The sequence below is a fragment of the Rissa tridactyla genome, chromosome 11, assembly GCF_028500815.1.
Source record: "Rissa tridactyla isolate bRisTri1 chromosome 11, bRisTri1.patW.cur.20221130, whole genome shotgun sequence".
NCBI classification, from domain to species: Eukaryota; Metazoa; Chordata; class Aves; order Charadriiformes; family Laridae; genus Rissa; species Rissa tridactyla.
In genome coordinates, this window is record NC_071476.1 from 11,023,419 (window position 1) to 11,049,412 (window position 25,994).

General features: G+C 43.4%; 1 protein-coding gene across 3 annotated transcripts; it reads left to right on the forward strand.

The window, feature by feature from the left end:
* Positions 1-1,824: 1,824 nt before the first annotated feature.
* On the forward strand, positions 1,825-24,118 carry REEP2 (receptor accessory protein 2). Of its 3 annotated transcripts, none has more exons than XM_054217529.1 (9): positions 1,825-1,916; positions 2,207-2,279; positions 8,872-8,948; positions 9,986-10,054; positions 10,271-10,391; positions 10,935-11,048; positions 11,419-11,566; positions 11,874-12,031; positions 14,501-24,118. In XM_054217529.1, the coding sequence occupies exons 1-9, from the start codon at positions 1,885-1,887 to the stop codon at positions 14,573-14,575; spliced, it is 867 nt and encodes a 288-aa protein (XP_054073504.1). In that variant the 5' UTR covers positions 1,825-1,884; the 3' UTR covers positions 14,576-24,118. The 3 variants fall into 3 exon arrangements, with proteins under 3 accessions (XP_054073504.1, XP_054073505.1, XP_054073506.1); XM_054217530.1 differs by having other exon boundaries at positions 8,878-8,948; XM_054217531.1 differs by lacking the exon at positions 9,986-10,054.
* Positions 24,119-25,994: the final 1,876 nt, after the last annotated feature.

The window sequence follows — 25,994 nt, forward strand, 5'->3', positions numbered from 1 at the left end:
TCGAATTGCTTTCCTGGGTAGGTCTTAGAAGCTTAATTACACAGCAATATACAATATTACTAATAACTAAATAAAAAGAATGATACTAATAAATCATTCTATTTTAATTTGACATGCAGCTGGCTTTTGTTCCAAAAATAGCCCTTCAGTACCAATAGTTTCTCCTTGTGGGAAGGTAAGTTAATGAATTAATTTCTCATTCTTCTTTATGATATGGAAAGAAATTGAGCTACTTATTGCTAACTGTAGATTGCTACCTTAAAATATCTTTCCTGAAGTTGCTCTAAAGCTCAACGCGCTACTTAAGAATGAGCTGCCACTTAATACGTTCACAAGATCACCTGCTCGACTAATCTTCATGTTCGTACTGTGCTGTTCTTACACCATTTATTTCTAATGCACTGTAAATCTTCATACTGCTCCCCGGCACATTAAACAGTTTAAAACACTAAGACACATTTTATTTAGGTGCCACTTACCCATGCTGCAGTCATTTAGCACGCCCACGCTCTTCATACGTTGTACTTGCCAGGCCTTTGAATTTTTTCTTCTCTATTTGCATCTCTCATTCACCTGAGTATGAGCACATTGGTCAAGTACCAGAGCTGTTGCCGTGCGGGTCTCTGGTAGGAAACGTGCGGTTAGACACAGAATTATTTTGGTGAAGGTTGTGCGTGTTGCCGTCACTTGGATGTGTGAGAGCGGGTTCCTTTTATCCTATTTGTAGGTCAGTTACGCCATCAGTGGTGCAAATTGTGCAGTCCCTCATGCAATCACTTTGCACCCATTCCTATCCAAAAGCAGACAGTGACAAACTGTTCTTTGCCGCTGGCTGTAGAGACATTTGTGTTTTCTACTCTTACACGTAATGGGAAGTTGCTAATGTTCTGTATTTTTCATCATTGCTCAGTATACCAAAGTTCATGCATTCATGAGAAAATTCTTCCCTAAGCAGCTCTTTGTTTTTGCTCTCTTTGCTCTCTTTCCTTTTCATAGAGACTATTTGGCAAGCCATGAGACTTTGCCATAGTGCCTTCCTGTGTGTGTTTTTTTTTTTTTTCTTGGTTAGCTGAAGAACCACAATAGTTGTAGCAAATTAAAAAAAGGCTTACGTAACGGTCATCGCAGCGGGACTGGGAGATAGATGTGTGCGGGCCCTGACCCATCCCTGACTGTAACGGGGGAGGCCAAAGGGGCCACTGATTAACTCTGGTGCCGACTGAGGACGAGGATTCTCTCCACAGCGTCCCTTGGTGGGCTGCGCTCCGGGCGGGTGAAGCGCACGCACTCCCCCCCTGCGACAAGGCCGTGTCCCCCCCGCTCGGCCTTGCCGCTGCGGTTAAGCGCTCCCCGGCCTCTCAGCTGAAGTTTCTAAGCCCGAGAGCACTGGGCGGCACTGGATTATCCTGGGAACTACAACTATCAGCCCCCATCCGCTCGCGTCGTAACCCCGACCTGCGTGAGGGCGTTCGTTTGGTTTTACATCCGCTCTGGGGTGGAACTGGGGACCCAGGGGCTTGGAAACGCTTCTGAACGGGGCTCGTCTGTTCGTCTCCAGCGTTTAATCGCTGTTGTCGTGAACTCCCTGGGGGAGGTGGCTGCTGCCGCGGTCTGTCAGCCGCCCCCCGCGGCAGCCCGGTCCCCGTTCAGCCCTTTCCCTCCTCGGATTCTCTCCCGTGGCGCAGGTCGCCCCCCCGCCATCTTCCCGCCGGGGGCTGCGCGGGGCGGGGCGCGACCACCCCCCCCACCACCACCCCCCCCACCACCACCTTCCTCCGCCGCGGCGGCTCCTCCCTCCCGGCGCCCGGGCGGGGCTGCGCTTGCTGCAGGGACCCGCCCTGGAAGAGCCGCCGCCAGCCCCGGGAGCCGCCGCCCGGCGCCGCCATGGTCTCCTGGATCATCTCCCGCCTGGTGGTGTGAGTGCGGCCGGGCGGGGGTTGCGCGGGGCGCCTCGGGGGACGCGGCCGCCGCCCGCAGCGGGACCCTGCGCCCGGGGGGGGGGGGTGGATGGGAGGGGATTGGGGGGGGCCGTCGGGGCGGGGGCGGCCTCGCGGGCGGCTGCGGCCGCGTCCCGGCGGGTCGGCGCAGGCCGTCGCGGCCCGCGGTGGGGTCCGAGCTCCGTCCGGGGCGGCCCCGGGCAGCGGCGTCCCGCCGGGCAGCCCCCCCGCAGCGGCGGCGGGCGCTGAGGGGTCTGTCCTTCCCGCAGGCTGATCTTCGGCACCCTCTACCCCGCGTACTCCTCCTACAAGGCCGTAAAGACGAAAAACGTGAAGGAATATGTGAGTCGGGGTTGGCCGTGGCGGCCCGGCCCGAGGCCGGCGAGGGTCCCCGGGGGGGTCGGGGTGGGGGTGGGGGGCGCTCAGCCGAGGGGGGGCTTCAAACCGTGAACGGGAGCTGTTCTTTCTCGGGAGATGCTGGGGGAGGAAGGGAAATCAGGGTAAAACGCTGCAGCGTGTCTTAGATGCATCTTTAGGTGCATCTTTCAGTCCATCTGAAAGTCCAGGACAAGTCCTTTCCTCTGATTTTATCGTTACTCTGTGTCCTTTTACTGCTTTTTCAGTACTACTTTTGCTTTATTCCCAAAGGCTGAGTAATTTTGCTTGTTTTGTGTCTTCCTGTCAATGTGACTTGCGATCAGTGTTTTCTGTTGGTCAAGACTTCACCCTCCTTCCTTTCTGGAATCGTTTCCCCTTCTCTGTCTACACTGTTGTTACAATTACCGTATTTAAAACACTAAATGTTTCTTAGTGAGGTGATGTGTCCTCTTCTTACAGAAGGGGTCTTCTAAGTTGATCAGTGGAGCCTAGAGCTATTTCACTTATGGGTGGGATGAGCTTCCATTTATCTAGAGCAAGGAATAACCTGATGGAGAAGAGAGGTGACACGGTGAATACAGGATATAATTTGTCACTGTTGCTTTGTGGTGCAGTCAGAGACTCTTCATCCAGCTGGCTCTGTTTGCTCCTTACAAAATGACACATCAACAATAAATATTGCAGGACGTAGTCCTTTTTTGTCTCATGATGCTTCAGTCCTCTAGAATTGCCTAGACCTTTTCTGCGTGTTGGCTTAAAATTCACCCTGCTGATTTTTGAAGGAGAGTCTCGCTCAGAGTGGACAGCTTTACAGCCCACAACATCTGACTGAGGTGCTTTGGGTTTTGTTTTGGGGTTGTTTGTTTGTTTTTTTAATAGTGGTCTCAAGAGAGAAGTCAAAATGTGAATGTTCAGGAGGCAGTGATAACTAATACAGTGTTCTGTGTATTAGAGATATAGTCAGAAATACAATGAGCCTTACTGAGCTTTGAACTTTACTAGTAATAATGTTAGAAACTGAAAAGTAAGCATGAAAGAAACTATCTATCTGAATAATTTCATGATCCTGTGACTTCATAGCTATCCTTGAAGTTATGTACAGAGTAGTATCATGTTACTGTTGTCTTCTCTGGCCTTCCTCTCCGCTTTCCTTCCAGTTGCCTATGACCTTCATTAGTTGCACGAAATACGTATTTTTTTACTCAGAATTTTATTCTGGCTCACAAGTGTCTGTCATGGAATGATCGTGTTCCAGTTACAGAATCTGTGTTAACTTTAAGACAGACTGAGATTTCTGAGTTTTTTAAATTGAGTGCAGCACAGGCTGGGGAGAAGCTCTGTGGGAAGGGACCTGGAGGTCCTGGTGACAAGTAGTTCAATATGAGCGAACAGTGTGCTGCTGCTCGACCATGAAAGCCAACGGGATGCTGGGCTGCATCAACCAGGGCATCACCAGCAGAGATAAAGAAGTCATTATCCCACTCTACTCAGTGCTGGTCAGGCCACACCTGGAACACTGTGTTCAGTTTTGGTCCCCTCTGTACAAAAAAGATGCGGCCAGGCTGGAGAACGTCCAGAGAAGGGCCCCAAAGATGATCCAAGGAGTGGGAAGCCTGCCACGTGAGGAAAGGCTGAGAGAACCGGGTTTGTTTGGCCTTGAGAAAAGGCGACTTAGGGGAGACCTTACCACCATGTTCCAGTATTTAAAGGGTGGCTACAAAGAAGATGGAGACTCCCTTTTTACAAGGAGTCACGTGGAGAAGATGCAGGGTAACGGGTACAAGTTACTCCTGGAGAGATTCGGATTGGACAGAAGAGGAAAATTTTTCACAATGAGAACAATCAGCCATTGGAATAATCTCTCCACAGAAGTGGTGGATTCCCCATCATTAGATGCTTTTAAGATTCAGCTGGACAGGGTGCTGGGCCATCTTGTCCAGACCATCTTTTGCCCAGAAAGGTTGCAAGGATGATCCTTGAACTCCCTTTCAACCTGGTATTCAGTGATTGCTTTGTTGAGAACTTGAGGGGGAAAAAAACCGCCACAAACCCTCATTTTTTAAAACAGCCTATAGCATGCTTGTTCTGGAGCTCAAAGACCCGGTAAATATGGAGCCTTTGAATTTGTAGGCATTCTTTACAGTAAAAAGCTGCTTGCTTTCTGTGAGTAGGTTAGCTCTTGAGGTACATAAATGCGGTGTTCCCTTGCAGAATGTAAACATTGTATTGTTCTGATTTTCTTTTGGTAGAGGTTACCTAAATTGCTGTAAGACTTCCCTAATTGGATGGTGAAAAAAAATGAGATACAGTACTTGAGTATCATAAAGTTGTGTTAACAATAATATCAACTAATCACTTGGTTGTAAGCCCTACTAGGGCTCGTGTGGAAAAGTATGGAATTCATTTTTGGGGTTATTTTAATGCTTATTGAAGTAGATAGTTACGGATTGCTGTGGCAGAAAATTTTCTCTTGTTTTTGCTTTCAGTAGAAATACTGGAGTTCGTTCAAGAGAATGTATTTGAACTGCTAAAACTGATACTACATATAAGTTATTTCTCTTTGAGAGGGCTACATCAGAAATAAGCATTTAGACGTTGGACTGCCATCTGCCTAATTCACTTGTCTTTGGAGGACTTCTTCCTTCTCAACATAAGTGGAAAGACGGGGGAAAACCAATTTTGTTGAACATGGGAAAGGGGGCCAATATCTGTTCAAACTGTTCTTCGTGTGAGAAGTCAGCGGAAAACTTGAATGCTGTGCTGCACGCTTTCAAAGCCTGCTGTGTCTGCTTGCTCTCGCTTGCTCATAGTGCTTAGGGACCAACATTGGTGGGGGAGAAAGATCTCACGGGTGTATTTGTGCTAGAGAGCCTGGGGTATCAAAGATTGACTTGACGCAGACCAAGCTACCGCAAGCAGTCCATCAGTGGCACCAGAGTACTGCGCAAACTTTACTCTTCTCCCCCGCCATAATATAAATTTACGATAAGTCCTTGAGCAGTTGTGACAAGCTGCTTCTAGTAGCTCAGAGTGTTTTAAAAGTAACTTCTTTCTTTTTACATGCCATCTACATGTAAATTCCACATTCCAGTTATGCTTTTGCATTTTCTGAATTTATTTATCCACATTCCAATTGTGCTTTTGCATTTTCTGAATTTATTTAGGTTCTTGGTGCAAGCTGGGGAGGCTGCATATATGCAGCTAGCTGAAGTTGGTGGTCATCAGTTTCAGCAGCAAAGACCTGACTCCTTTTTAATAGGCTTAAAAAAATATAGCCTGGTTTGGCCCTCTGTTTTTGAAGGTGTTTTTACTCTGTGCATTACAAACATCATAAGAAAAAAAAAAAAAAGGTGATTCTTCCCCTCTGCTTTCTGCTCCTCTGGTTTCTGGTTCTACAGGAATTTCTAGAGCTAGACTAGTTTATGTAAGAGCTTCATTTTCTTTTTGTCTTTGGCTGTAGAGCGTAGGGTGAAGGGTGAGCGTTCTGTTAGCAGAATGAAAAAGTCAATGAGCACTGAGCTTACGGTTTCATCAGGCTGTCTGCAGTGACCGCTCCGGAATGGCAAGAGCTAATTTATGTAATCACAAGTTTTCACTGAGGAAAAGCAGATGTTCTAAGTTCATTACTTTGTATTTAATGACATTTAGCAACAAAATATCAACTGGGCATCGATCAGTATAGATCCCTTTCTGACTTCTTTAATCAACTCATACCTAATTCCCTGGATAGAAAAGTATCTTCTTCATGTTTTGTCATCTTATTATTCGCAACCTTTTCCAGATCTTTCATGAAGATGAGCAGCACAGATCTCAACACTGATTCCTGTGGGATTCCACTGGTAACTTTCCTCATTGTGCAAAATGGCCATTTATTCTTATCCTTTGTTTCCTCTCTTTTAACCAACTGTTAATCCTCAAGAGTCCCTTCCTTTTTATCCTTGACAATTTAGTTTCTTTGAGTGTTTATTTAGGCCTGTTGGAAACTTTGTAGAAACTCCATACACCCTGCCTGTAAGGGAAACGCTATAGCAAGACTTTATGGAAACCTTCTAAGAATTCTGCTACATTTGTGAGATATTTTTTTCTGCAAAAAAGCATATTCCTCATTATGTTATATATATCTATGTACCTGCTAATTGCTTTTGTTATTATTGCCTTAATTTTCCTAATACTGAAGTAAAACTTACCGGTATGTAGCTTCTCTGAAATCTTTTGCCCATTGGGATCCCTGTTTGCCATTATTCGCACACTTTTTCGTCCAAGGGCTGATTTATGTTGCTGCATTGAAGAGTTAACCATTCATTTTGTAGAGTTGCTTTAGAAGTGAAGTGAATAACACTGGGTCCTAGTCGTGTCCAAACTGATGATACAAGGGAAAAAAAAAAGGCAGGAGTGCCATAAAATACAAGTTTTGCCACTTTCTGTTGTGAAAAAAAATCACAGTAAAGTGGATATAATTCAGGCTACTAACAACTATCTTCAAAAACCATCCGCTGTGATAGAGAGGTTGGAGGCAGCGTAATTTTACTGCTTTTTTTTTTTTGAAAGTTTTGGAGGGTCTTCCTTGAACAGATCACCAAATTTTCCAACACATGCAAGTTTGGGGAAACATCTGGTTTTATAACTTCATTTGCTGTAACAAAGACTGTCACTAAACTGTCCATGTAATTTTAATATGTGGATTAATGTGTGGATTTAGTATGTGGAATTTCCTTGACTCAGTTTAGTTCTCCTTTCCCATTCTAGGTGACACTAAGAATGTTAAGTTGTTTTTAGCAAAGGTGACCTCTTCTTTCTATTTATCTGCTACGTACGTTTATTTTTACTTCTTAACAGCATAGAGAACTGGCAATCTCCCTTCTTAAAGGTCTTTTCCAACCTAAACAATTCTATGACTCCTCTGCTATTAGAAAATTTTGTGTAGCGGTTTTTTTAATTCAGCTGATTGCTCCTTAGGAATAATTGGCCTGTAGCTGAGAGACTTGTTACTAAAACAGCAGGGTGTGAGTGTGTGTGTGTGTTAGGCGTGAATTATTTTATGTTTGCTTTGAAAGAAATACCTACTGCTCCAGAGAACGGTGTGAGGAAGTAGGGAGAAAGATGATAGGCCTACAGATGTGCCAGCAAGACAGCTGGTTAGTGTTCGAGGGTCACCTTCTGCAAGCTGCGGAGCAACGCGTCCTGACAAAGAGGAGGTCGGGCAGAATCACCAGGAGGCTGGTGTTGATGAACAAGGAGCTCCTGGGCAATCTCAAACAGGAGAAGAAAGCTTGCAGAGGGTGGAAGCAAGGACAGGTAGCCTGAGAGGAATACAGAGAAATAGTCTGAGCAGCCAGGGATCAGGTTAGGAAAGCTAAAGCCCAGATAGCGTTAAATCTGGCCAGGGGCGTCAAGGGCAATAAGAAAAGCTTCTGCAGGTATGTCAGTGATAAAAGGAAGACTAGGGAAAATGTGGGCCCTCTCTGGAAGGAAACAGGAGACCTGGCTACCCAGGACATGGAGAAGGCTGAGGTACTCAATGACTTTTTTGCCTCCATCTTCAGTGGCAAGTGTTCTAGCTGCACTGCCCAAGTCGCAGAGGCTTTCCAGTACTTAAAGGAAGCCTACAATAAAACCGGAGAGAGCCTTTTTACAATGGCATGTAGTGATCGGACAAGGGGTAATGGCTTCAAACTGAAACAGGGGAGATTTATATTAGATACCAGGAAGAAATTTTTCACTCTGAGGGTGGTGAGACACTGGCCCAGGTTGCCCAGAGAAGCTGTGGCTGCCGCGTCCCTGGAGGCGTTCAAGGCCAGGTTGGACGGGGTTTGAAGCAACCTGGTCTGGCGCGAGGTGTCCCTGCCCAGGGCATGGAATTGGCACTGGATGGGCTTTAAGGTCCATTCTAACCCAAACCATTCTATGATTCTATGATAATAGCACAAAGTACACTTTGTAAACTATACTTAAGACCTTAAAGAAGAAGATAAAGTTGATGCGACATGTTCTCTGCTTTCTTACCTCTTACTGAGCCTTTATTTGAAAAGAGAAACACTTGTGTAATTTCTGGGAGTAATGTTTAAGGCAAAGAATGCTTATTAATGAGTTGGAGCAAAATATTGTATCTGTTGATTTGTTGTTTTTTTTTTTCTTCCCAAGAAAAAAGTTTAAAATAAGGAAATATAGGGCTAGAGGTGAAACTAAACTTTTGCATGTGGGTGTATATATATTTATTACAATCATCATGATATACAAAAGACTATAACTTCTTAAAATGAACTGCTCACTCAGACAGCTTATTTGGGACTTTAGCACTGCTGCATCATGATATTGCTACAGGGCAAGCATTCATCAGTGTATCTGTATGCAGTTATCTGTGTAGAGCACATTAATCCTACATGTTTTCCCAAACTATAATGTACCATTTGGCAAGTGACCCTCTCCATTACGATTATATATGCCTTCTTGTTGAATTCATCTTAATGGGTGGAGATGATGAGTCATTTTTACTGAGAAGACATTTCACTTTTTCTGGGTTCTGATGGATGCGTATTGAGCGACTGCTCTTTTGCAGGTGAAGTGGATGATGTACTGGATTGTGTTTGCCTTTTTCACCACTGCAGAAACACTCACAGACATTGTTCTTTCTTGGTGAGTTCCTTGGTGGCATGGTTTTTTTGTTGGTTGTATTTTTAATTAAAATAAGAGAGGAGTAGTGTTAGGATGCCAGGAATAAACTGTCTCCTTTAGGAGTTTTCAGTCCCTGTGAAGAGTCTGCAGGTTTGTAGATACTGTGGGTAGTGGCTGCTGTCTTAGCTATTTCATCTCCTATACTTGCAAACAGGGTAAGAGTTAGGTATCTGCAAGAAGATCTTCATCCATTCATAACATAAAATATTTTTGAGAAGCTGTAATGTGAACTGATAAAAGTTTGAAAAATGGTGGTCTAAAAGACACTTAAACAAAAAAAAAGGATGGTAGAAGGAAGGGACCTGTTAGGGAAGCAGCTTCTTAACCGTTTCAGTGCTGTGTGCCGTGCTTGGCAACATGGAGGCCTCCAAAAATGACAAATAATCGTTACATATCTTCAGCTGAACCTTTAGGACAGGCTGTCTTCGTTTTCTTCATTGCTTTAGTGTGTGAGTTTTGCATGCATCTCTGAAAGAATACTAGTCAAGAGTTGCATCTTTTAAAGAAACATGAAACGGATATACGTGCCTTACGGAAGCACTCAGCAGCTTTGCATAAGGTTCGAAAAGCAAATAAAGATATAAAAAGTACAAGAGCTTCAGTTTGTTCATGTTCTTAAAATGAACCACTGAAAACAGAAATCTCTTACTACTAATAGAGACAGTAGAAAGTTTGCATTCACTTGTTTCAATCTCTGCTGCTGTATCTTCCCAGAGACTTTATTGGGTAGGCGTTAGTGATGAAAGGCTTACCTGCTGCATGCTCTTTTTCATTTACACTGATCCTCCTTTTGTGCCTTATCGGAGGAGTACCTACTGGAAGTTTCAGAAACTAAGCCATCAGCCTTAGCAAGAACTTGAGATTTATTGAGACACATAGTTGAAAACTTTGGAAAATGAGAGGGAAACTAATGTAATATTAACATCCAGTGGATACTCTCTGAACAAACTTCAGAATGATGAGAATAGCTATCAGATTGTAATTTGGTGTGTTTGCAGGGCTGAGAGATGCCCTGTTTATGGAGTTTTCATGGCTATGGATGAAAGACTAAATGAGACTCAAAGAAGGTATGTCCTAGGATTCCAAAGAGGGTTCTGCTATTCTGACCTGATATGTCAATTCTTTTGTTTCTGAGCCGTTGTCTTGCCTTTGCTCTTTCTGCCTGTGCTACTCTCTACAAGTTATCTCCGTCTGTCTCTGTGCAGATCTTGATTCCAGTTCTCCATCTTTCTCTCTCTCTCTCTCTCTCTTTGTTTTTTTTTTTTCTTCCCTCTTTCTCTCAGGTTTCCCTTTTATTTCGAGCTGAAAATCGCATTTGTGATTTGGCTGCTCTCCCCTTACACCAAGGGCTCCAGTGTCCTCTACAGGAAGTTTGTGCACCCAACGCTCTCCAATAAGGAGAAGGTACTTGTTGTTAGAAGATACTGACCTGTCTGGGAGCTGAGTGACTTCACAATAAAAACTGAAATGCGTGAATCGTGCTTGTGCTGACATTAGTGGATGTAGAATGATTCTGTCTTTGAAAACAATGTCATACTGCAGCTTACTGAAGATTGTAACATAGCCAGTAGTTTGCCTAGTGCTTAGAAAGCATGTTTGGCTAACCCAGCGTCATGAGCCCTTACAGTCACTGTCAGTAGTTAAGCTCTTTGACTCACGATAGGAGCAGCATGTTCTGTAGACATGCTGGTTTTTTCACATTGCCAGTGTAAGCAGCTGCTTTGTTTCAGTTGTTGCAATTTGGAGGTATCATGCTATAAGTAAAAGTTGCGTTTGCAAGCTTTCTGCAAGCAGAGAAACTGCAAATATGTGACCAATGACAGCTGTTGCTGTTAGCCTGGAAAAAAGCGTCTAGATGAGCTTTGGGTTTTTAAGGGTGATGGTGGGGAGACTTTGATGATGTTTGTAATGAGGAGCTAAATGCCATGTTCAACATTGCCTTCCTAGGAAATTGATGAATACATTACTCAGGCTCGTGACAAGAGCTATGAAACCATGATGCGAGTTGGCAAGAGAGGGTTAAACCTTGCTGCCAATGCAGCAGTTACTGCAGCTGCAAAGGTAATGCAACACCTTCTGTAACACTCAGGAATTCCCCAGCAGTTTAGTTTTGTGTGCCAGCAATTAGTGCTATGCTCTGTTAGGGATGCTGGTACTTGTTGGCACCAGTCCACTTTTCCTTTCCTCCAGCTTGCCTGGCAGTTAATCCCATCCTTTGACTTATGGAAAGTGGAGGGAGAGTGGAATGGATTTTGCTTTAACCTCTTCCCTGTTGGTCTCGGGAGCATACTTTTCTTTTTCCCTTCTTTGTTTTTTTCTGGAGTACCCTAGTGGGGAATAGAGCACCTTTCCTCTTCTTCTGACTGATCCCTTGTGAGATGATCTTGGTGAAAGTGAAGTGCCCTTGACCCTAATTATTATGTCCTCTTAGGGCCAGGGCGTTTTGTCTGAGAAGCTGCGAAGTTTCAGCATGCAGGATCTCACTCTGATCCGGGATGAAGATACTGTGCATATGCGAAGCCATGAGCCACAACTGCACCCATCTGGTGGGAGTCTTCTTGAAACCATTGAAGATTCAGGTACAAAATACCCCTGCTGGGCCATTCTGTGAGGCCTCATATGATGAGCCAGAAGGGGAGGAGGAGTTCCTCCTGGACTTTTCATGCATTGGGTCTCAGAAGGACTACATGATTCCAAATTATCTGGGAGAAGTTGCATTGTCTTCCCTAGTCCCTTCCCAGCTACTAACACATCTCTGTACTTTTTGTATTATGCTTCTTAAGTATTGTTGACATCTCCCTTTCATGTGGTCATTCAGGATGGGCCGTTTTAGACTTTATGTGATTTTCAAAAGTATTTGCTGAAACTTTCTCTCTTATTCCTTAGCTTCGTGTTACTCCTCAGGCGAGGAGAGCAGTGTGGCACAGAGGTCTAACGGAACCCCATCGGAAGTTAGAACAGACCCATCAGATGAAGATGCAGGAGACAAACTTCCTAAACGTACCCAGAGTCTCAAAGCTCCTAAAAAGATGATGAAAACTGAGGTGAGCTTGTGCGTAAATTATTTCCAGCACCCACATGGATTTGTGAGCTTTGTTGAAGGCTCTGGCTTCGTAGCCTCAGTGCATTTAAAAGGTGTTTGTATAAACTTTGTTGGACTAAGTCTTTGCTGATTGAGTCCTACATCAGAGGACTTGCTGTCTCCTTGCTATAGTAGTCTCTAGCTTTTGTATTTTTATCATACCTGTAAGCCTCTCTCATAAGCCAGAACCCAGCTTTGCTTTCATTCAGATTGTGTGTTGAAGGGTGGGCATTAGGTATTTTTAACATGTTTTGTTGACTATATCCTTCCTCCTATCTGTTACGGTCTGAATATATAATACTACTGTGACATTTATCCCTGGGACAGCCGCTTTATCCTCATCTAAAACGCAGTGGTTCTGTACCCTCTTAGGCCTCCCTGGGCTTCTGCATATTAGATATGGGGAAAATGCAATTTCCCCCTCCACACCACTCGGCACCCCCCCCCCGCTCCCTCCCACCTTGGGGTTTTGGTAAATAGTCGTTGTTGAGCTGTCTTCTCCTTATGACCATGTGATATTTACAGCCATTCAGAGGGGACATGAGTTGCCTGTGTTATTATTATTAAAGCACAATTAAAACATGAAAATAAATGCAGTTGTGTCCAAGAGCCATTTTAGCTTAATAGTCTTTTTTTTATCTGCTGTTAGTGTGTTTTGTAGAATATGCTTTTTGAGGTGCTGCTTTCCAGGTTTTGACTCTCACTTGAACATTTCATAGAACCATAGAATGGTTAGAGTTGGAAGGGACCTTAAAGCCCATCCAGTGCCACCCCCTGCCCTGGGCAGGGACACCTCCCGCCAGCCCAGGTTGCTCCAAGCCCCGTCCAACCTGGCCTTGAACACCTCCAGGGATGGGGCAGCCACAGCTTCTCTGGGCAACCTGGGTCAGGGGCTCACCGCCCTCACAGCAAAGAATTTCTTCCTAATATCTACTCTAAATCTCCCCTCTTTCAGTTTAAAACCGTTACCCCTCATCCTGTCGCTACACTCCCTGATCAAGAGTCCCTCCTCATCTTTCCTGTAGGCCCCCTTTAAGTACTGGAAGGCTGCCATAAGGTCTCCCTGGAGCCACCTTTTCTCCAGGCTGAACAACCCCCTCTCTCAGCCTGTCCTCAGCATAGGTGTTCCAGCCCTCTGATGATCATCTTCGTGGTCCTCCGCTGGACCCGTTCCAACACAACAAAACATTTGTTGTGGTTTGATTTATATGTGATAAAAATCTTCTCCCTTTTTGTGAAGTTGAGGTCCCATTTGCTTGATTCAACTCTGACTCCTAATTTTTTTTTATTATTTTTATTTCAGATTAAAAGTGTTATATGACTGGCTCACATTGTTGAGCTTTTCAGGATAAATATTAAATTATTTGGAGGAAAGTAATTGCTTAAAGCATCATTTTAAGACTTACTGTTAACCTCATTTTACAGTGTACAGGACACCTTTGCATGGGATTAAATACTCTTTGTAACAGAATCACAGAGTGGTTGAGGTTGGGGGAGACCTCTGGAGATCATCTTATCCAACCCCACTGCTCAAGCCAAGGCCATCTAGAGCTGGGTTCCCAGGACCAGACCAGATGGCTTTTGAGTATCTCCAAGGATGGCCATGTATGTCTGAAGATGCATTTAAAATCAAGCTGGATCCTCTTTTAAGTTTCCAAGGCTTACTTCTGAGTTGACTCCTCTGGTTTCTTCTGTAGCATATTAGACAGGAGCAGGGAAACAAGAGGAACAAAATTGGATTCCAGGCTTCCTAGTGAGGAATTTTTAAAGTGAAATTGTGAAAAGACAGTAATGACTCTTCTGTGCTGTTTATTGTGATTACAGAAATTCTGATAAAGCCCTTTGCAGGCATATTTGGTTTTATGCTCAGTCTGCTTGTATCTTTGGTTCAGACATAGGAATTGTAGGTGGTCTTTGACTGAGATCTATAAGGTTGCCCAGAAAGGCTGAATGCACTGTAGGTCATAAATGCACTCTTCTTGCCAATATCTAGAATGAAAGACCCTGGAATAAAATGTGCAAACTAGTTCAAGATGTTTCTACATCTTTCAGAGAACAGCATTTGAGATGGCAGTCAAGAAGCAGAAAAGTTACAGCAGTGAAGTGTTACGTGAATGTTACCAGTTAGAAATATCGCTATGTCCAATCTTTTGTTGAGACAGCTGACTTCGATTTTATTATCACACTTGTCCTGTTTTAGAATGTCTTCCTCTCCTGGTTGCTATTTGGTGGATATGCTCAGAGTGATTTGTTTACTAACCAAAAACAAATGGAATGGTTAAATAGCCTTTTTGAAAAAAAGGAATGACATGAATAGGGTCATCATGTTGTAGTTGCTTTGTCCTATTTTCACTCTGCATTCTTATGTCTTTCTGTTAGACGTTTAGGTGTTAAACTACCCTAAGATGCCTCTTTTTTTCTTTCTCCTCAGCTTCCAGTGAGAAGTGTGAAAGCCCGCCCTAAGAAGAAAGCTGCCGGCTCTGTCACTTCTGGCGAGTCATCCTAAGGAGACCTCCCCCTCCCCAGCAACTGTCTCTGTCCTGGGATTTGCCTGTCACTTTTGAGGGGAAACTCCCCGAAGGAAGGGAGCCGAGATTCATGTACATAACAGATAACTGCTTTGTAGAGCTCATTCCAAGGCAAGGGGGAGGCTGGGATTCAGAAAGTGGAGTAGAGGATACACATCCTCAGGAATTTTCTCCTTTCATCTCTCTGTTGGAGGGAATGCTGATATGTCTGTACATAGCCTGTTGCTTTGGAATTCCCACTGTATAACCCTAGTTGTGGAGAATCTTTGCTGGAAGAACTGGCTAGGGTTAGAGACATCCATTGCACAGAAGCTGGAAAAACATTAGACACTGGAGTTCCGCAGGGGTGGGTGGCTCCCTAAATTGTCTTATCTTGCTCTGGGTATTCTTCTGCAGCTGTGTGTTGTTAAGAAGTGCCCACCATGATTCATCCTCCTTAAGAAAGGACCATACCTGTCACATCCATCCCCTTTGAGAAGGTGACTGAAATGATACATACTGAGTGCTTTTGAACGTAAAGGACTAGCTCATGGGAAGGGTATGCTAGATTCACGTTACTAGTACTGGAAGATGAAGAGATTGGGTTTTTTGGTTTTGGTTTTGTTTTTTTTTTCTCTGGAAGGTGAAGGGAGGTAATTGAAAAACTGAGTAATGAAGAAAATGTGCTGTTATATGCACAGGTGATGGAGTAGCTGCAGGTATTTATACGAGTTAACTATTGAGAAGGAAAGCTGGGCATCCATAAGATTTTGGCTCTTCTTGAAGCTGCTTGAATTTTATTTCAGATTCTGTTTCACTTTGATTCCTGTGAGAGCATCAGAGTGATGCGAGTCCCACGCAGTGGGAAAAGTTGGCAGGGAGACTGTTGCTTTGCCATTTACTGGTTGAACTCCATGTCATCCTGATGCTTGTTACGATGGACAAATTCTTGCATTCTAGCAGATGACTGGGGAAAATCTGGCTCAATATAGTCTGCGGGAATACTTGAGAATTTCAGAGGCCCTTATCTCTCAGCTTTAGGAGATCCAATCCTCAGGGCATGAGAACTGATAAATAGCTGATGTATGAATTTTGCTAATTCCAGGATTCCATTTATGGGGGATAAAAAGCAGGGAGTAGGGAACAATACTGTGTTTAAACAGTCCTCTTGCTTTATCCTACTGCAGCCCTTGCACAAATTTGCTGTCTGACCGTGTGCCATGTTTATCAATGTCCTGAAACTTGAGCAATATGTAACACTTGGGATAGAACTACAATTGAATGTAGACTATGTATTGTGGGAGTGAAATTGCAGTACTGCAGAGAAAATTTGCATCATGCCAAGCCATACTGGATCTGTTGAACGTTGTTAAGGGGAGATCCCCTGTACACATGCCAACAGGGTCAGTGGGAATTTATGAGGGGTAGGGTTTCTGTCCCTGTAATGGGGGGAGCACCCATTATAGATCACCAACTAGTTATCAAAGGAACCTGGCTCCTCCATCTGTGCTGAAGACCATTCTTAGCTCTAGGTGCAGGCATCTGTGTTTGACCACGTCTTTTGCTGTCACGTTTCTGACATTATGGTGGATTCTTCACAGGGCCCAGTATTTTGCTGTTGACAATGTATAGACGCACTTCCGCAAGTGGCATCCCACAAGTATTTCTGTCCTACAGAACAGCCCTTCAGAAGTTTGCAAAGTTGAAGATCAGGACTGAACTTTTTCTTGTTTCCCATTGTCTTGATGGCAAATTGTTATGAATTGACTAGTTATTTTAGGAGACCAATTAAGTTGGGTTTACTTTTATTTGTAGCTTTCAAAAATTGAAGTCTTGACAGACCATGTCAGAAACTTGCATCTTGTCAGAAGTACTTGTCCTAAATTATCAACAAGGCCTTATCCAGAAGCCTGCAGAAAATCCTTGATTTGGCTTTGAGTTTTGAGTTTCACAGAAAAAAACCCAAGTATTTTGTTCTTTTTAGTTTGTTGGAAAATATCATATAGATGTCTCACTAGTACATGCAAAGGCATGTCCTGAAGCAGGAATTCTCTCTGTGTCAAACGGAAATTCCTCTTTCCATACGAGGGATAAAAATCTTTACTGATTATGTGGATGATTCAGTTGTGAGGAATTGCTGTCCTAGATTTTACTGTACTGAACAAGACAGAACCATTATTCTCTATATACCAAGTATCTTTATGACCACATTTCTGGATTATTATTTTTTTTGTAACTAGAAATTTCCATAGCAAATTATCTATGTTAAGTCATTGTGAGGGACTTGGTTTGGAAGCCAAGGGCTGGTTAGTCTCCTCTTAATGCTGATCTTCATGCCCTTTCCTTTTGCGTGCGTTGTGATGGTCTTGGGTTACTCAGTTTTCGTACAGTGACTTTCCAGAATGTTTTCTAGAATCAGTTCATTTGTAGTAACTCTTCCTGCTTCGAAGCAGACTCAGTTTGAGGAAGACTTAGTTTGGGCATTTGGATTTACCTTTGTCTTCCTGAGCTAGGTCCTGTGCTAAGTACTTAGCATTGATGCTTGATGTCGTTAGCCTGTGGGTAAGTACAGGTCAGTTTTACTCTGACTTTTGTTGTACAGGGGAATTAAGCGACTACTTGTTGTAAGGGAGAGTCTGGAGTAGAGTCAGGGGCTATTACCTAATATGTGATACAAAGCTGGTGATGTCAAGCAGAAGAACTTATCCAGAGCAAGAACGATGTCTTAGCATGGACACTATTTTCTTCTTCCAGTGCAAATGTGACTGCTAGATTGTGTTCTGCTTGATCAGAGCCTCTGCAGATTGGCCATCACACACGTGACCTCTTAGTGAGTTTCTAGATATAATTCTGCATTGGACGGCATGGTCTTGCATAGAAATTCTCTTGTTAATGAGAACGCTGAATGTGCTGTTTTGGTAAAATGCTTTTATCAGCTGTTGTTCAGTGTTGCCAGCAGGAAATGCTGGAATGTAGTTTCTCTTCAGTATCATCTGTGAGCTTCATTGTGCAATTAAGCAAATGTCTAAATCCTCACCTAGCAGTAAAACCCATTGTGTTCAGTGTTTATACCCCTTTCCTAATATGCTTGAGCACAGAGAGAAACAGAGTGAGAGAAAATGATACCTGAAGTTGGGGAGGTGGGGGAGATGGTACATATGTGTCATTTGTGTGCCTAAAATTATCCTAGAATACCTGTACCGTGAGGTACAAAATGAAGCCATGACTGCCTTTTGGAAGGAAAAGTTGTACCTCGATGCTTTATAATACTGAGAGTCAGTGTTCTGCTGTTGGAAAAGAAAACAGTGAAATGTGTTTTCCCTTCTGAAAAACTTAATGATTTGCTGCATAAAAGGGAAAAATGTTTTCTTGCTTGGCAGTATCCTCCATGGTGGGTAAGCAATAGGAAAATATACGGGAGACTACTGTCAGGTTTTAAACCCTACACTTCAACTAAACATCTTAATTTTGATTCTGCAGCCTTGTGTTTCTGAGTCTGGGGGACTGATTTCTTTTAGACTAGATGAACTTCCTTGGTAGGTCGAAGGTGTATTAGAGAGAGGGATGCTGGTGTTCTTAAAATTGCAAGGCTTGTTCTGGGGAAGCTACATCTTCCCCCATTTTAGTGAATTGAGTTCCATTCATTGTCCTTTTGCAGTACTGGGCTTGCTTTTTTATATACATCCCTCTTGGAAGTATGACTCACTCACAATATATGGCCAAACCATTTCTGCCTTGAAAAGCAAGAGTTCTAGAGAACCTCAACTTTCCAGAAAATGTTATTCTTTGACACCTCAATCAGCATGAAATATAGTGCCTTAAGAGGAAAGTGGGATAACTATGGAATACTCTGCTGGTTCTCTGATCCGCACATAGCATTGTTTCAAGGAGGCTTGCATGTTAACTGTGAAGTGTCGTTGCATGCTTGAGAGCAGCTGTTGAATTGAGCTGAGTTTTCCTGTCTGTCTTCCAAACGTGCATATAATGCTGGAAAGTGTGGCTCATTGCCTAAGGGAGAAATCTAGGGGAAAAAAAAATTCTTATCCTTCTTTCTGATGCGGACACTATATTGTCAGATTACTCTGCTACTTGCTGGGGAGATGCTGAGTCACGTCTCTCTATGTAACCGGTCAATACCATAGCATTTCTTCTTTTACCCACTAAGAATTTGTGATGCGCCACCTGGCTGAAGCATCTTGTGGTGCCGCTTTCTGAGTTGCCCTGTAAAGTCAGGTATGTGGAAAACCAGCAAAGTATTCTGAAGCTATATGAGCTCATAGAGTCGTTGGAGCTGGAAGGGACCTCTGGAGGTCACCTGCTTCAGCTTCCCTGCTCAGGCTGAGCCACCTAGAGCTGGGAGCCCAGGGGTTCCTCCGTGCTATTTGTGCTTTGGAGCCTACTGAATTTAGTGTTTAAGAGCTGGTATGTGCAGAAATGCATATGCTGTATGGGGATGTGCTTTAGTGTTACTGAGGAGAAAGGATTCCTGGTCACCTTTCATCTGGAATTTGGCACTATTACAAGACACTATCAGCATAACTCAGTCTTACGTTATTTCTAGGTGTTGTTAAGAAGCCTAGAGGCTTCAGAAGAGGTCTTAAGAGGTGTGCAGAGGAACTTGTGAGAACAATTGCTGTGAGCAGTAAATGAAGACAGTAAACCTGCCCAGCAGCTAAGAATGCATCTTGTGAGATAGAATTAGATTAGAAAATGGGCTGCGTACAGTACAGAGTTGTCCAGGAAATACTGATGACTTTCTGATCCTGAAGCAATACTTAAACTCTGCACTCTACAGCCTGATTTCTTTCTTACAGCACCTCTCTCTCTTTGTCTTACCTTCCTAAGCTGGGCTTGAGCTACATGCATGGAGATTCTTTAACCTTTCTTCACTTCAGAACAATAAAGTTTAAATTTTACCTCAGCAGGCAGGTGATCTGCGGGGAGGACCAGATGAGTGTCAAGTATCTCGCATCACTTTGTAGTAGATGTGTTATGCTGGGGAAGCACCAGCAGGGAGCTCCAGAGGATACATTCATCTGGAAAATTACCTCCACACACACAAAGCCTGCATTTTTGGATGAACCAAATGCTGGACTTTGCGACACTCATATATACAATTGTCTGTAGAATCCCAAAACTCGATGTCACAATTGCCAGTGCTCTGTTTCTGACGAGAACTGGAATCAAAATAATATGAAGTGAAAAGAAACAGTGGCAAATTGGCAGGGTTTTTTTCTGCAATTTCCTGTGTAAATTTAGGTATTTGCTGCTTCTTTGCCTAAAACCTTTCCGTAAACCCCTTGCAAGCAAACCGTTAACTTCCTTGCTCTGTTTCTCAGCTGCTATCCTTTCACGACCTGGTTATGTTTCTTATGTTTTCTCTTATTAAGCAAGGGACTGCTTCCACCTTGCTGACTGCGGAGACATGAAAAATACTGTCTTTTAGAACTGAAATTTACCTTTTTTCCATTACTTAATCCTATGACCTAGAATCGTACAGTGACTTCTACAACAAGGCCTAAGGCTGGATTCCCAGGAGGGAGTGTGAGCGTCTATAGCCGATAGTGTAGTTTGATGTAGTTGCCTTTTCTTGCAGTGGGTTTTGGCTGAAATACGCTTACTGCAGACCCTTTGTACAAGAGCATTCTGTCTGCATTTAGCCAAATAATGTTAGAAGTAATGTTTGTGGGAAGGCTGCAAAAGTGAGTGAACTCTCAAGGAGCAAGAGTTCAACTGTCTGAGACGATCTGAAAGATTTGTTGCAGCAGTAGAAATGGATTGCTGTGCTGATTTACCAAGGATGGGGAATTCAGTCATGTTCTTCGCAGCAGGTCAGGGAGGAGAGCCAGGCTGGATGGCAAGCATATAAAATTGTTATGTACAAGGGAATTAAGCTTTTATCATAGGTAATGCTTAGTAACTTCCCAAAAAGAAAGCAAGTTGAAAATTTATGGTGACTTTATAAAATTAGGCGGTAAATTATCCTGATCATCAAACCTAGTATTGAATACAAACCTTTTGTAGTCATGCTGCTGCCTTTTTGGGAAGGCACTGAGTTGGCGGACTCCTTACTTTTGACGACTCTGTTAGAGTATTTCTCAAATGTTTTGAATGCCACATAGAGATAAACGAAATTTTTATTTTGACATGTGACCGCGAATTCATGTCTAAATTCAGGCATGCTGAGCTATGTGTGAGACAGTGTTGGTTGAACGAAAGCCCAATAAGAAAATCGAGAAGCTGAGGGAGACCTGGCCAGGTAAAGGTGACTGAAGGGCCTTCCTTGAAGTGCAGAAATTAGGGACTATGCAGCGATGCTTGGTTTTGGTTCAACATTTTCATGACAGAGTTCCTGTTGGCACCGGCTGGTCTAAAGGCAGTAAGGCCCAGGGAGGGTTGTGAATTGCTTTTTGTCCACCAGAGGGTATAAGCATAACATACAGTCACCGAAAATGAGCGAGCAGAGACTTGTCTGACAAAGAGCTGAATTACAAGAGGTTGAGCGTCAGTATTGCCTGTGTATGAGCGTGAAGGCCCTGCTTAAAAAATGGGGGGGGACACAAACTGTGGCTCTAGTGGAGAAATATGAAGTGATACTGTAGTTAACCCCTGACCAAAAAGGCTATTTAGGCTTGCTGGGCTTTCTAATTAGGCCACTTTCCAGCGAGGCTTGCTGAGACAATAGTCGTAGAGAATAACTGTCCTCAAATCTTTTTGGTTTGGTTTCCGTTCAGACCACTTTCTAGCTGCAGGAAGGAGCAATGGCAATGTTTGTGATGTATTCTCCCCCGCTTTTGCAATTAACCACTTTCTGTGTGTTTATGTACTTCAGTAGTGTTGCCCTAATTTATACTCTGAATTTTGTAGTATTTCCTGTTAAGAATGAGTAGTTTATTTCAATCGGATCTGCTTTCTGTGAAAATAGAAGCAATTCTAATCTAAAAATACAGATGTATCTAATGGTTACTATGGTAATTTGTGACCATGGCAACAGAGAGTTAACATGCTGAAGAATAGACAGGTTCGTTCTTTTTTTGTCTCTTTTTTTCTTTTTTTTTTTTTTTTTAGTCAACAACCTAATCAATGGTGCAAGCATTTCAGGAAAAAAACACCGACTTTATTTCTTACCAATACAAGATCATATGGGTAGAAGGGATTGTGACATTGTCTCACATAAGATTTTTATAGAAAAGCTGATGAAGTCCAGGCTGGATGAGCGGACAGTGAGGTGGGTAAAAAACCGTCTGCACGGGCAGGCCCGGAGTGTGGTGATCAGTCCCAGGAAGGCTAATTGGAGGCCAGCAGCTGGCAGCATAGCCCCGGGCTCGGTACGGAGTCTGGCCTTGGTCACCATCTTCATTAATGATCTGGATGAGGGGACAGAGGGTACCCTCGGCGAGTTTGCTGATAGCACAAAGCTGGGAGGGGTGGTCAATATGCCAGAAAGTTGTGCAGGAAGCAGCAAAAGGTACGTATAGTATCTGACCTTGCATCTCAAAATATATGGAAATCCTAATACGAACATAGTGAGACAGTCTGAGGTTCTTTCTGATGTTCAGGAAGAGGAGGTCTTTTATCTGCAACATCATAGATGGAGACTTACAGACTGAAGAATGGTCCAGGACGTACCAGGAGCTTGCTGTAGGAAAGAGAAATAGAATTTAGAATAGGGCTGGGGATTCTTCATTGTCAGACTTTGGGGGGGGGGGGGAATAAAAAACACCAAAAAACCAGAAGATCAATACATTTCTGTTCTATTTTTCCATCATATGATCAGAGTTAAATAAACAACATAGTGCTTTAAGGCAGGTGCTAAATTTCAGCTACACTTTGGGGATTGCTCTGACGTAGTTGAGACCCCAAGAGCTTGTGTTGCATTATAGGAAACACTTAGTAATGATTTAAGGAGTTGTATTTATAAGAAATTAATATATTATTAAGGGAGTTAGGAATGGGCTCTCATGACTAAGCCTCGTATTTAGTGAATGGCTATCTCTGCAGCATAGAGCTAATGTAAAGGCTCTCTACTAGCAACACTCAGTGTCAGTTTTATAAGGAAATGTGCTGGATATAAGTTTAGCCAAAGCCAAATCACAGAATTTTCCAAGCTTTCTGTTTTTCCTAGGCCCTATTGGGGAATCTGGCAACTGAATGGAAATCACAGCATTGCTGCTGTCTCTTGCTCATTTGGGGCAATTAATATCTTGAATTAAATAGAATCTAAACTGCATTCAAAAGCCAATTTTTGTAAAAGCCAGCTATTGTGACCATTCTGTATTTGCCACAGGAATACAGTAACTGATCGATGGAGCCACTGTGGTGCTCAATATTACCTCAGAAAAGAGAAAACGGAGAAAAGGCCAGCCCAAACTGACTTGGTTCAGCTAGCCCAGTCTCCTGTCTCCGATACCGCTCAGTCTATTTGATGAGCAGTGGGCAGTCTGGAATTAACACACACGTTGGAAAGCCTCTGCTTGACACCGTCACCTTTTGACTCATGCTCTGAAGCTCGGTGATGTTAAATGAGTGGGTTACTGGGGGGTTTTTGGGGAGAGGGAGTAGTTTGAATTCATTCACTAGGTTTTTTGGTTACTTGCTGCAGTATTACGACTTAAATACAGAAACCCTAAGGCATCCTAATTTTGTGTTGTGCTTGCTTTGTTTAAACTAGACCTTTCTAGGTATCTTTTTACATCCTCTTTTGTGAAGACCATTAAAAAAATCATGTATTATTTCTTCGATATCCTGCTCTTTTGCTCTCATGTATTTTCCCCTGTTTCAAAGGCCCTGTTGTTTGTCTTCCGTTTCTCCCCAAAGTATGATACAGAAGATTTAATCGGTGCAGATGTGCTTTCATTCCACAGGGTGGCAGCTAATTCTTACTTCCTTTCTCATTTATTTTGACATTTCTGCTAGAAGTAGCTTTCCTGGCCAAGTTCCCCTCTGAGACATAATGGTCATGAACGTGTAAATACAGCCTTTCTGTTGGGGTTAAAGAGTATTGGGAAAAGCTTATTATATTGTGGCTGTTCAGGCTGTATCGACTTGCTGAAGATTGTAGTAGCTGACAGGGCAAAAAAAAGCATAACCCAAGGACTAAATTTTGAATGTTACATATTGCTACTGCTTTATGTGGGTCTGTCTTGTAAGTGGTGCTCTGATCATAACACAAATATATGGTGGCACCTCTAGACAAAAGTTGCTTTGATAGAACACTTTTCACTTCCAGTTAATTTTGACAGATAAATGTCTCGGATAATCTGAATTGAAATCTCCACGTGTCATTACAATGGGTTTATAGGTTTATGAGTTGCAGGTACGGCTTCTTGTTCTTTGCTATTGAGTTTACATAGTTTCCTCCCGCCCCCTGCCCTAGTTTCTTATTATTGATGCCTGTGAATATTTTTCTTTAAAAGGCTGCTGTTTTGTTATCTTCTCAAACTGTGCTCCTGAATTGTTTTTATTTATCTCCATGTCTTTCTTATGTGTTTGGTCTCCTGCCTTTCCCCCTCTCCCTTGTTGAATAAAGATATGAAAATTAATACAGAGTCCTGCTATTCCTGCCGTGTAAAACTCAAGGTAAGTTTGGAGAATCTGTTTTGGCCTGGCTTTGTTTCCTCACTTAGATGTCCCCTCTCGATTGGGTTGTGTCTGCTTCCCAGCTGTTAACTGAGGACTTGGATTCATATCACAAGTGTATTTGTTCAGTGGCCTTTTCGCTCCTGCGGGTGCGGATCACTGTAGAATCAAATACTGTTGCTGCTACGCATCTAGGAGCCGAGACCTGCCTAAATTGCAACTGCAGATAACCTCCAGGGAGGACAGAGGGTGGAAAGAATTCATATGTGCAGGGTTAGAGAATGATGAATATCTGGTTTTGGGTGCACGTGCAGAAGCATGAATGTTTAGTCAATACTGCATAGCTACTATAGCAAGGCATGAAATACTACATGGGTGAGGAAATAACTGCAGTCTTGCAGGGCAGGTAGCAAGAGCTCGGCTTGCTTACTGAAACGCCTGTGATGCAGACAACAGACACAGAGGGTGTGTGAAATTATGAGAAAACAGGGCTGTGAGAAGAATTCTCTGTGATTATCAGCAGTTGGTCCTCCACAGGTCCTGCTGGCGAGTAAAGTGGGTAGTTAGTTGTAGTGACAGGGATAAGTGAGGAATTCAGCTAGCGGGGTTCTGCTGGCACCTTTCTACCCGGTGTTTTGCTCAGTACTGAGGTCTCGAGCTGATGGACTGTGTCCTCCAGCTGGAGCTTAAGAACAGGAGTAATGGACTGAGTCTGGTTTTGATTGAGTTGAAATCCTTTTTGTGTTTGAAATTCGGCCTAGCTTCCTCCCCCCCGCCCCCCCCACCCCCAAGTGTAGTTTTCCTTTGGGACTCTCATGTAGGTGGAGCCTCTCTCTTTTCCCCCTTGCTGTCAGATTTTCCTGCCACTGCTATGAATGTCAAACCTGCCAGCCTTCCGCCTCCATGGATGTCTTCACAAAGGAGGCAGGTTTGCTGCTGCTTCTCTTTCAGCCAGCTCAGAGTTGACGTTCCCAACACCAGCACTCAGAAGCTGCAATGTTTATGTCGTAAATAGAAGGTGTTTGTCTGTATTTCTGGGCATACGCAAAAAATATTGTGTAGTTATTTTGCTCTCTGTGTATGTCTGTGACATTTCATACCTCCACATTTCCCAGAGGACAAATGTATATTCACATGTTCGTTGTACACTCAAATACGGTACAACAGCACTTGACCCGTGCAGAATGATTACAGGAGCGGTTAATGAGTTGCACAGATTTGCCTGTTTGTTAGAACACTGCCAACACTTGAATTTCAACCTCTCCTCCTCCTGGGCTAGCAGGCTCAAGTGTAAAGTACCACTGAATTTGTGAGTTGTAGGTTAGAGATGATTGGCAAGCAGCTTAGTCTGCCAGTGCAGCGTCGGAGATAATCCTTTTGGATCCCAGATATTATTATCTGGTCAGGAGCATTCGTCCTGGTTTATGATGTTGACTCACTAGAGCTGTCATTATTTAATAACGTGAATAATTTTGAGGCTTTGGAACCATTCTGCCCTTTCAGTAGGACATCTGTGCGCTTCGCATCAGCCTGACTTCCCATGGAATGAGACTACAATTACCTGTCCTGAGCTGCGTGCTTTTTCCTGCCAGTTGGACAGGGGATGATTTGTGTTCTTAGCATATAGAAACCATTACAATTGTTCCTAAATCATATGTGTCATTTGGCTACCTAAGACAGGGATTAAAATGAAAACAAGGATACAAAGCCGTGAAGTGTCTTGAGTATGATGTATTTGGGCTTTGATTTGACACGTGAAACCAGGCCTCATGTTCTTTCTAATGGACCATGCTACAGGTGATGATCAGTGAAACACCAAGTTTCATCTCAGAGCCCCTC

Bases quoted from the DNA above. Each gene is read 5' to 3' on its own strand.
- REEP2 (XM_054217529.1), top strand. From the start codon at position 1,885: ATGGTCTCCTGGATCATCTCCCGCCTGGTGGT. The intron at 10,392-10,934 runs GTACTTGTTGTT...TTGCCTTCCTAG, and splicing joins CGCTCTCCAATAAGGAGAAG to GAAATTGATGAATACATTAC. The intron at 11,567-11,873 runs GTACAAAATACC...CTTATTCCTTAG, and splicing joins TGAAACCATTGAAGATTCAG to CTTCGTGTTACTCCTCAGGC.